The sequence below is a fragment of the Vanellus vanellus genome (genome assembly GCF_965231255.1).
Source record: "Vanellus vanellus genome assembly, chromosome: 1".
NCBI classification, from domain to species: Eukaryota; Metazoa; Chordata; class Aves; order Charadriiformes; family Charadriidae; genus Vanellus; species Vanellus vanellus.
The window spans coordinates 60,995,020-61,007,212 of NC_138905.1; the positions used below are offsets into that span (position 1 = coordinate 60,995,020).

Consider the following 12,193-nt stretch of genomic DNA (forward strand, 5'->3'; position numbering starts at 1 on the left):
AGCATTTGAGGCTACTGTACTGTTGGGGTCTGTGAACAGCTGACCTCCCTGGATAAAAATAAGGATGTCATGGAAAAAAACTAATAACACTGAACAGACAACTACCACCTCAGTAAAAATAACACTGAATTTTGATTGAATTATTGGCTGCAAATACATAACGAACAGTTGGGGGCAGGAGTGAGGAAGAAAAAAAAATCCAGTGCACCTGAAAGTGCAAGATGATTCACTTGTCTTTGGAAAAAATAGGGAAGGGGGGGAAGCAAAATGTTCTTACCAGGGAACTGATATTTGTACTTTTAATAAAGTAGCCTAGAACCACTGGAGATAAAATATCGAATTGTTACTTCCATTCCAATCCATCAGAATTGCAAAAGTTATATACACATATCTCCAAATGCAGGTTTTGCATCAGCTTCTGTGCAAAACATCAAAAGTTGCATTCCATTGTAATCTGCACTACCTCTAGAACTTCCATATATATTTTCATTCTCAGTTACACAAGAAAACAGATTTCAAGAAGGTCAGCTTCATTGTTATTGATTAAAAATAACAATCTCTCAGTCACTTTCTCTCCGATATAGCGGACATGTTTAAACAATATTTCAGGAAAACAGTTTTCATCAAAAAGCTTCATAATGTTTTACTCAAAACTACAGTTTTTATTGCTTCTCAGATTCCCATTTCAGGTTTTAAAGTAATTTTTTTCTATTTTTAAAAAAATAAATAATAGCCTTTTAAAATAGATTGGTTCTGCAATTCTACTGACCTGTGCAACTCTTCAGTTTTTTCTTCAGTAGGGCCCGTGGTTAATAAGCAGTGTCGAAGGATGGCAGCCATGTAACGAAATTGATGAGATTCATTCTATATAAATATAAATTATGAAGATATTTTTTCATTTTGAAGATTGCAAGTGGGGGTTTCAGGTCACTAGAATAATAAAAATTAAAGATGGAAAATACCTATTAGATCATAACACCCATCCCTAGCAATAAAAGGACTGTACTTTAGAGTTCACGGATTGCTTAATGCAACATAGCTGCCATATGCTGGCCTTTAAACCAGGCCTTTTAAAAGGCATTGGGGACTTTTTTTCCAGTCAAATGAGCCTCCGCTACCAGAAAACCCTGTTACAAGCATTTGCTCAATTCCATACCACTATTCCTAATATACCACTACTATCTTCCTTCCTGTATTTACAGCCAGACGCCTCTTCATCCATTTATATTACATGTGTTCTTAATTTCGTTTGCCACCTCTTCGTTTAGACTTTTTGCTGCCAACAGTTTCATTCCCCCACCAAGCCTGTTTCCTTTCCTAAGTCACTTGCTTCTGTTCCCTTGATACCTTTTCACCATTTCCTTAATAACTTCTCTACTCTCAGCAACCTTATTTGCCCTACTTTTGCTCTCCCCAAGCAACTCCCCCTTCCGATCTCCCACCAGACAGCAGCCACACAAAAGTACTCCAGTAATTGCAATCATTTAACTGTGTGTGTCATTGTTCTGGTCCTTTTTCATTAGCTTTTCTTGGCATCCATCATATGTTCTGGTGTGTTTGACCTAGCACAAAGCACCCCAATGTATCTTTTGTAACATCAGCATCCAAATCTGCCAACCCTACCACCTGCAGCTCTTGTCTGACTTCGCTACTTTGAAACCATCTCCAGTCATTAAATATTGGTGTTTCAAATGGTTCTCTTCCCCTTAGGACGGATCTCATTTAGTTTTCTACCCACACGCCTAACCTCTCTGGTGTCCTTTTATTTTCCATTCCGCCTAGTGTTTGTAATCTCTTCAAATTCTGCATCTTCAGCCCACTTAATTAACATGCTGTTTACTCTTCTTACTGATCATAAATATTTCCACAGGGATACTTGCGAAGCAGAATGCCACCTAACATACCTGGGTAACAGTTTGCAACTACTAAAGAGCTCTTTAATTTAAGGGTTGCTTGCTTTTAGGAACTTTTACGAAGAGTTATTATATAAGCTTCACCTCAACACACAAAATAAGCTTCTCCCATCCCAGAATGTCTTAAATTCTCATCCAAATTGAAAACAAAAAACAAGTAGAAAGGTACTAACACTGCAACATCCTCTGATCTGAAGGAAATTCTGACAGCTGTGTGCTTGGGCTTTTCAGGGAGGAAAAGTTCTGTGGGATGAAACCTCCCTCATTCCACAGACAGCAGCCAAATGAAACCTCATCAGGTCACGCCACAATTGTGTGCCACCTCCCACCTGCTTTTCTACAGTAAACTGGGCTTTTAATCCCTCAAGATTCCCAGTAGTTTGTTAGAGTACACCAACTTCAAGATCCAGATTTCAAGAGCTTACTTCTCAAGAGGTGAACATGTAATACAGCTTCATTTTCCAGCTTAACACTTAACATTACTTCCTCCACACGGAAGTACTTAATTGCAAAGATGATAGTTCTCAAACTCTGAAGTAGCAAACATTCATATAGCTGTGTTACGCGCTTGACTTTGAGTCCAGTTTCTCTACTCAAGTTCCTACCTCCGCAACAATCACTTGTCTATACAAATAACTTTTTCTGACAAAGTTAAAGATATTTTTAATACAGGATGAAGTCAGGGATATAAACAAGAAGAAAGCCCCTCACTTTCTTCACATTTCCTTGAAATTTAAGTATTAGCTTTTCTGATTTTTTTCCCTCATTCAATCTTAAAAGTCAAGATTTCTTATTCAGAGTATCCTTGAAACATTAAAGCAAAAAATAAGCTTCTTGCTTTCCTCAAGTTTTACATTCCTTTATGCTATAATTAATATATTTGCTGTTTAGTACAACTCACTGAAGAGAACAATTGTTTATCAACTACTGTAAACTTCTACTTAGCTTTATATGCTGCATATTTACAATGCCCAGTCACAAGTTAACACTGTTTTAGAGACAATATGATGTGAACTAAAAAAAAAAAAAATCCTCTATTTAATTCTATTACTGTAGCACAGACTTACGTTATTCAACAAAAAAGTTATCTTAGCATTTCTTTTTATAAATTTAGGGATGCAACACATAGGAAGAAAAAAAAAGAAAAAAGATCTGATGAGTGTTTTTTTTTTCTCACAACAAGATAAATCTTATTCATAAGACATAACAATAAAAGTATGTTTGGTTCTTGTACTTGACTTCATCTTGAAATATAATGTTTAAGTCCAAACCTGGGGTTGGGAGGATGGGAGAATAAGATATTAAAAACAGTACCACTCTTTATTCAGAGTTCTTTGTTAAAAATTACAGTTGAAGTGCTTATCATTATGCTCAGAAAAACAGAAGAAAACTAGGGAGACTTTTCAGCTCTAATTATTACCCTATTGCTATAGTCCACAATCTCCAGAGATGTAGCCATCCGATACATTAGTATTAGAAGTCTGCTAATTATTAGTGAACAGCTTTTATTTTCTTTTACAAATCTCAGACTCTTAGGAAATGGTTGTCTTCGCATTTTTTTATCTGAAAACATACAGTTCTAACCCGCATTATATAATCTAAGCTACTCTCCCATTACACAGAAAATGAATTGATTAGATTTTTTTGCCTAAGTAGTAACAAGAACAAAAAAGTTATTTTGGTATTCAAAGCAATGAGCATTAAAGACTCAACACCTCTTGAAAGCCCAAGATCACCAATACATGACACAAGCAGAATTCAGAGAGACAAATTTTCTCAGACTGATTTTGCATATAGAGAAATTATGATGCAAAGTCTCGAACTACCTTAGCTGCTATTTTGAAAAATGGAATCATATTCCCTCAAAAGTACAGTAGCAAAAATTAAGTGGTAAAATCCTTGCTCTGGGTCTTGGACAACAGCTGCCTCTTATGTATCTACCTGCTGGTTCTGGCTCTTGCAGGCTAAACAAAACCAATTTAAAACCCACTTCAACTAAACCTTACCTTGCTGTGGACATTCCAGCTGTCAAGTGTTACATTAAAAAGAGCCTTTAATGCCTCAATGGCACAATCTGTCTCTTGCAAAGATAAAGGAGGCCTGTCACGATCTTCCGCTGTTTTATATTCTTCTGTCCATCTTACACTCAGGGAACTTTCCAAAGCCTGAGTCAAAACTTGCACACCTTGTAGTTCCTGACGCAACTGTGATCTGATATCTGTGTGCAGAAGTGACAAGAGGAAGAGCAGACGCAAATCAAAGCATTTAATGTCACCAACAAACTGTCGGTCCTTGCATTTTTCCAGAAGATTGCAGAGCATAGCTGCAAGATTCAGTTCCAAACTGAGCTTCTGTGCAACAGCACTATTAAAAATAATGTTACAGAGGCATTTTAAAGCTTCTACTATAACAGGAAATTCAGACACTCTCTCCAAAGGATCTTCCACAGTGTCCAGATTTGCTAGCCTCATAAGGATCTGCAAGTTCCTCTTCGTGGTTACAGGCACTAAAACCTTCTTGTCCCTGGAGAGAATCCGGAGGGCCTCCAGGCAGGCAACTTGACATGAAGTTTTTGTGTCTTTTTCAAGGATGTTTAGAATTCCCTCACATAGTTTCTATGCAAACACAAACAAACAAAAAAGGAACAGTTTTAGCATCAGAATATTGGTGGTAACAGGAAACTACTTTTGCTAAGCTTCCATATAACTTTTGAGTTTTCAGCTGACTTGACTTGAGAAACTAGGTATTCTGCATTAGCTCTTCAAAACAGAAACTAGTGCAAAATACCTCCAAAGATGATCAAAAGCAGTTTTGCTCATGGATACAATCCAAGTACATCGACATTGGCAAAAGCATTAGGGCAAAATGGCAGATGCTATCCACCGCTGCCAGTTACCAAGTTTTCTCAGTATCGGGACTGAAAACCTGAGTAGCCAGAGTAACAAAGCTAGAGAGAAGTTTTAAAAATATGTCAAAGTAGAACAGTCACACCTACAATAGCTGCAAAATTATACGCTGAGGTTTTTTCAGTCAGGAGGCTGGGAGAAAAGAAACCAAACCCAAGTAACTGCTGCTCGACATACAAGTATTAGTACTCCATGTTTGGTAACAGCTATAATTTGTGTTGCCACTTCAACCTAATCTACGGACTTCTCCCATCCCGAAGTAAGATTCTTAGAAATGTTACCTCTGACATAGAAACATAATGCATTTTTATTGGAAGACTCAGGCTGTAGCAGGTTTACCAAACCAGCAAAACTGCTGCTTCGTCAACACAGATTGCTCTTGAAGCCAAAATACTTCACTGATGCTTTATACCAACATGACTGCAGGGGATAAACATTAATCATAAAAATGCAGCATGAGAAAATACAACACTCCAAGAATCTGCAGGTCAGAACAGTAACATCTGAATTACAGAAGAATTACCTTTTATGACAGAAACAGACAATCAGATGATCAGTCAAAATGGAGAAAAGAGAGGACAGAAGAGATTGCTTGATGGGGAGGATTCCATAGGGGTTTTTATGCCTTAAGCTCAGAACAACACTACTACTCATGAGTACCAGAGCCAGAAGTAAGGTCACAAAGAATTTCCCAGATAAGTGGCACTACAAACTGCATTGTACCTCACAGGACACAGTTCCTTCCCCCCTTCTCACCCCACAAGCTTTGTGTCTAACGAACAGATTACCAAAAAAGCCAGAGTAGCAACTGAGTTGAATAATGCTAGTGCAGAAGTCAACTTAGGACCTGAAATTCATATAGTGGTCTCAGGCAGTACATGTCAATAATAAAGTGATAAAAAAAGCATAGGAATACTAGTAAAGTAAAAAATAGTTCTTGGAGAACGATCTCTGGAATTGCACTTTTCATTACCACCACAACAAAAAGGCAGGGAGCACAGCAGCCCATCACCCTGACCCAAAGTTCAAAACAAAAGTTCCACTTGGGACATCCAAGCAAGTTTTGTTACTGTGATCGCTTACAACCAAAGCCGAAATTAAAAAAAAAAAAAAAAAAAAAAAAAAAAAAAAAAAAAGGTTAAGTCTAAAGCAAATCTAGAACAGACACTCCAGAAGAATAAGGGAGAAAAAACCCACAAGTTTTCAACAATGTTAAAAGACAATCTGTAAACAAAGTCAGACAGTAGGAACTCACAATATGATTTCTAGTATGCTTGTCCTGGGGTGAAGCTCACCCAAAACCAGCACCCAGATGAGCAAGACCTTGACTATGTCTCCACAGCCCTGACTAGATTAATCCAGTAAGTGTTTGAAAACAAGGAGTAAGCTCCACCTCTTCCTATCACACAAGCAACACGAGAAATCTTCGTCAGGGTATTACAGACACTGCAACAGTATAAACCCCACATTTGACCACCTGTGCAGGTGTATACATACTTACCATGGGAATTTCATAGACAAGCAGATAGAAAAAGATACTCAAGTACAGAGCTTTCAGAGTTCTTCAACGTTAACTTAATGCTTCCACAAAGCTGTACAACCCCCTGACTTGAGTACAGTATACTAGCCGTGCACTAAATGTTTCTGAAGGTGGTATCTTTGAAGCATATTTTTAAAAATGCCTAAGAAACAAAAAATGACCAGTCTAGATCCACAGTCAAATTACCTGGCAACAGCTCAACTTCTTACAAGAATTTTGTTTCTATTGTTAAGAGATTTTTCCGTACAATTAACTTTGCTTTGCAAGCCGAAGCAACAGTTGCAAAGTCTGTTTGGTTTTGAGGATTAACACAGACCTGAATGGACAGTTCAGAGAACTCCAGGAAAAGGCCAGTTTATTCTGTTTCCTGTTTGAGTGCATTTCTATTAGACTTAGCAGTTGTTGATAGCAGCTGCTACAAGGTGGTCAGTAGCAATTTGCCCAAATTCAACAGCTGGTTCACCAACCGGACTCTCCTTCTCTTCAGGAACTGTGGAGCAGTACCATATTAACAACCCAAGAAGCCAAGTTACCAGCCTTCCCCAAACCAAGATGCTGAATGAATGCTTCAGAGACATACTGGGCCAGACAGACTACCTTATCAGTAAAAAAATACAGCACAAAACCATATCTGACTTTTCATTAACAGTGATAAAGGTTTCTTCTAGGACTTTAAATACCAAGGATCACTTCACAAATTACCTGATCCCATCAATACCAACTGAAATTAAGGAGAGTTTCCACTCATTTTTGTTAGCAGCAGAGCCTATACACATCTTGGATCTTGCCCTCTGGTCTTTAATTTCAGTCAGATAAAACCTGAACACTCATTTGACTATAAACAGACCAATCCTCCCAAATTCAGACTGTTTTTTTTTGTTTGGTTGGGTTTTTTTTGAAGTTGCATCTACCTGCTGCTACAGAAGTGTCACTGCAAAATGTCAGAAGCGCTGCAGGGGAGATCCCAAAGGGCACCAAACTCCCACTGACTTGCTGTAGGAGGTGGAAGCCTAACCCTCCCTTCATACATTGGAAGACTATCCTTGCAATTTAATTAAAGATTATAAAAACCATTGCCTCATGGTTTCAAATCTTAGTGAAATGCAACAACAGAAGATTTTTAACTCTGAATAGCTGTACTAAAGATAGATACTAAATAGAGCACAAGCATTTTTTTTTTGAGATTTAGCAACCTACTTGCAACTTAAAAGAAAAACAACCCAGTGGTGTGCTTTTAAGGTGCTTCATTTCCTACATGTTCCTGAAGCCGTGACTGTATGAAAGATTTCACAATATAAGCAAAGCTAGAATTTATTTTAAAAAGCATTAATTATACAGTTTTATGCGTACTACATTAACAACTAAGCCATCATACATGTAAGAATAAGTTACTAAGCTTTCTAGCCATTACAGCAAAATACATTTTTTTAAGATTTAAGACTCACATAAGTGAAAAACACATAAGAACTGCTGACAAACTTCCTTGGAATTAGACTCTGGTAAGCCATCAAGAGTGATTTTAAAGGAAGCAGCATTCAGTTACAATACTGCCACCTGCAATACTACCAAAATCTGGGACTGTGAACCACTGTTGGCTGATCTCAGGTGCCAATAGGAGCTTAGGAAAAAACAGAGCATCTGACTATATTTGAAGTTATCCATGGGAAGTTTTGAAGCAAGGAAACAAAACTCATCCTATTATGAAACTGCCTTGGAGACAGCTAAAAAACAAACGTCATTCTTTATTCTTGACAGCATGAGAGAAAAGATGCACAGAGAGAAGAGAAACAGGAAAGGCCAGGACCACAAAAGCATAATCATCCTTCTCATTTTCTTTAAGTGGTGCTGCTTCTACCTCCCTGTAGGCCATTAAGATGGCATAAGCTAAGGGGCACAGATGTTATTTATTTGCTGGGAAATGAAAGCAAGTGAAAGAATTCAGACAGCAAGGTACCTCCCCTTTCACATAATGTATTATCACTGTCCTAACCTCAGGCTTTTATTGCTATCCCCTAACTTATTGTATGAATTTAATATTTCTTTTTTTGAGTTCTATCCGTTCAACATTCAGAAGGGAGTTTTACTTTCATCAGTCATGCTACGAAAGAAGTGTTTTTCCTATACTTTTCCACAGAATCAAGGCAGTTTCTCATGTTTTTAAACTTTTTTTAATTGTAAAATACATTCGCTTGTCCAAAACTCAAGAATTTTCAGCTTTTGTTTTAACAGCAAGGTTAAGAAAGAACAAGGTACATCATGCCTTTTGTCTATGCTGTAGCATGAGTAATGTGAAGACATTCTAAAAATTTACTGCATGTTAAAACAGCAAGCCCAGAAACACCTATTTATCACCTCGTTTTGACAAGTAAAGTATTCATCCATTTTGGTCCTTCATCCTGATAGCATAAGCGCTTGATACTAAGCAGTGACACGGTCCTATAGAAAAAGAAATATCCTGAGATACAAGAGACCTGCGTTTTCTTCCTTGCTCAGCCACAGACCTATGGTGTGGCTCTGGGCAAAAAGGTATGATCTCTTTACTTCCATTTTCTTTTGCCATCTTTGTTTATAGGATAATTAGACTGGGGTGGGGGGAAAGAGGGGAGCACTGTAAGTGCTTATATTTGCCAGGCTCAACCTCAGCTGGGGATACTAGGTGCTTGTGAAAAATAGGGTACTTCATGATCTTGCTCTTTGGTCCTTCGGTGCCTGCACGTGAGGTCCTTTTCCACCTCCTCTCTTTGTGTTTGAAGATGTTTAGAAAGCACACTTGACCTGTATCCACCTTTTTAAAATTCATAGACCACTAAACTTTGGGTACATTATGTCAGTTGAATTTACTGTAGCTTCTCAACACCAGAGTAATAAATGTCTTGGTGAGAAAAGGAGACAATTCCTCTTTATTTGCTTCTTCCCCTTCGGCAAATCATTCTCTTTACTTATACAGGCCTTCAGATTAGAGCAGGAACAAGAGAATATAGTCTCCATTCTGCAAGTATTCAAATCCAAGTAAACAACACTGCTTTATTGATATATAGCATTTAATTTAGACACAGATTATTCAGTGCTAGAGAAGCTGCAATTCAGAGGTGAACAACAAAAGCGCTGCTAAACATTACAGAAATAAAGCGCGTACCTTATCTCTCCTGTTCTGCACCTTTAGTTTTGAATTATGCCACAGATGCTCCAAGTACCAGGACAGGTATACTTCTTAGCATTTATGTGTTAATTAAAGCAAGAGGAAAACCCCAACTTGTTGCTAAATTGACTAGAAGTACATGTTACTCCCATTTTCCACTTTCCTCATTGACAAAGCATATTAGTAACAAAATTGACAGAAAAGTCCATAAGAACAGAAATTCTACAACAGCAGAACACAGGAGATGTGCTTGGTTTTGTATCACCTTCACTCACTTCTCAAGATCAATGTTCTTAAGATTTCTTTGTATACTTCAGGGCATAAATAGATCCATCTTGACGGAACAGCAAGTGATATTAGCACATGGGGAGCAACACGAGTATGTCAGACTTATGAAATTCTGCTCTTGCTAGGCTTAACTTAAGCAAAAATCAAGCTTTTCAAAAGAACTGTCCACAAAAATCAAATGAGTCCTCCCTGCTCCTCTTTAATAGCTGGGAAAGAAAAGTCATAGAACTAACACTTAATGCTTGCTCACTCTTTTAGCATGGGTGAAACAGAAGCCGCAATGTCTTTGGCTTCATCAAGTATTATGTGCACGTCATTTATTTAGGAGAATGGGAACATCGTAAGTGGTACCACCACTTCTCCTGCACTGGCTTAAGTCCCTCTAGTTCTCTTTGTCTTCTGACCCATGTTTTTAATAATTTTCAAATTTCAATTTTAATTAAATTCTCTCCAGGGGTTCAAGAGAAGTACGTTCTTAATTTAATTCAGCCCAGTTCTGCAGCTGTTCAGTAGTGAGAATGGTTAATGAAATCAACTGTAGTGCCAGACACAAAGTTTAAGGAACTGTTATTTCCTCAACAGGTCACAGAGGTCTGCTATTGTTTACCTCATCTGTATTGCTATCTATTCCTCAAACTTACCGTCTAATTCACTATAACCATGAAGATTCACAGCAGACTCTACCTAATTCCGGGTAATTGAAAGGAATGTTAGTAGTAATCACAATAAACTGGACATTAATTTTTACAACTCTAAGTTTCTGTGGCTCTCTAAGTTACTCAGAAGCTTCTCTTAAATGATCTCTCTCCATCTCATATAAGGCAAAACTAAGTATTTTACATGTTTCTTATATTTTCACTAGACTATACAAAACAGCGTTGTAGAAAAACAAAGAGAAGCTATGTTTCTGGCAAGCCAGAGATATGAGATTCTGGGAGTAAAGAGGCATAACTTGGAATTGCTGAGTAAGAATGTTGGCTGATTGTTTCTGCTAACAGGAGAAGCATTAAAAGAATAAAACGTTTTAGTCTGCTATTAGGTTTCAAAGTTAAGCATCCAAGGCAGTAAGAAAGTAAGCCCATGACTATTTGAAATATTTGTTTTCTCTGGAAGCCAAGCCAACATCTATATAGCATTTATAATCAACTGTGCTGAATAATGGGACAATTAGATAACCTCCTCTGAAAAGGCCATGCCTAATTTTTGCCTATTCTTTGTGGACAGACACGGGCAGGGAGGAAGGCGTACACTTGTACTCCTTCAGGATTTGGTCTGCTTCATTTCAAAACTTTTGGCAGGGGCCAGCTCTGAACGTGGCAGAGGTCCAAGTCGCAGGTTTGAAGATGTATGACCTCAGACGAGACGGCACTCTGCAGGTAAGGTGAGGAGCATGCAGAGTAATCTGTGTTGTCAGAACCGGTGGAATAAAAACCTGTTTCAGAGTCACAGAAAGGTGAAATTCTGCATAGCTGCAGTCTCAGTGGCCCTCCTTGCCTTCCCCACAGAACAGGGAGAGGGAGAACCCTTTATAACTTCTGTAACCCAGTGGTGAAAGACAGATTTTAAAAGGAGAAATGGGTTTTACTGACTTGACATAAACCTTAAGAGATGTAAAAACTGAAAAATGCTGGATGGGAGTGGGCAGGACCAGAGGGAATTAGAACACATGCTTAGCATTAATGAAAGATGCTTAGTAACTTTTCTTCTTTTACAGACTAGTACTCCCTTAAGGGGTTTCAGAAAAGTCAGAACAATAACAACAACAATTAATATGAAGATACCACACAGTGTGCCCACAGGAGCGCTTGAGCTTAATATTTTTATAGGACACTCACTAACAGGCTTTAAAAGCTTGCAACGAAGTTACTGAGAGGAGAAAAGCTCTGTGCCTTTGTGGCCGCAGGAACCTTCAGACCTCCCAGAAGTGTCACAGTGTCAACAGCACTATCTAATAACGAGGTTCTTCTGAGATTTAGAGCGTGACAGCATCTTGCTCCATCAACATACTTCACTACTTCCATCCTTCCAAAGTTCAAATATGGTACAGTCCACAGCCTTAAGGAATCTCTCCACATCATGAATTTAATTAGGAGAGAAAGTCCCACAATACATTTGATATGATTTACTATCTTCTATTTCAACACCTTTAAAACATTCAGCAATGCAGGGAAAAAGACTGGTTTGGTGATTTTCTTCCCACTAGAGGAGGCCTTAAATTTTAGATCCATTATTTTCAAATTGAACCTGAACAATAAATCAAGAAAACTGATCTCGAACTTCAAAGATTTATATTACAGGACTGACTCAACACAGTAAGCCAGAGATAGCAGAGTAGAAACCAGATGTTATAAGTACTACAAGAGGTGAAGCAGACAAAACTTAAGACCTTGAAGAGGAAATATGTCAA

At 38.0% G+C, this 12,193-nt stretch overlaps 1 protein-coding gene across 1 annotated transcript in view; it reads right to left on the reverse strand.

Annotated features, from left to right (window-relative positions):
• RIC8B (RIC8 guanine nucleotide exchange factor B) overlaps nt 1-12,193 on the reverse strand; it is a 38,427-nt gene that overhangs the window by 18,479 nt on the left and 7,755 nt on the right. Inside the window, exons 3-4 of the mRNA XM_082482090.1 lie at nt 3,920-4,528; nt 770-864 (exon numbers count right to left, since the gene is read on the reverse strand). Of these exons, the coding sequence (XP_082338216.1) occupies nt 770-864; nt 3,920-4,528 (704 nt within the window). The remainder of the gene's footprint in view (nt 1-769; nt 865-3,919; nt 4,529-12,193) is intronic.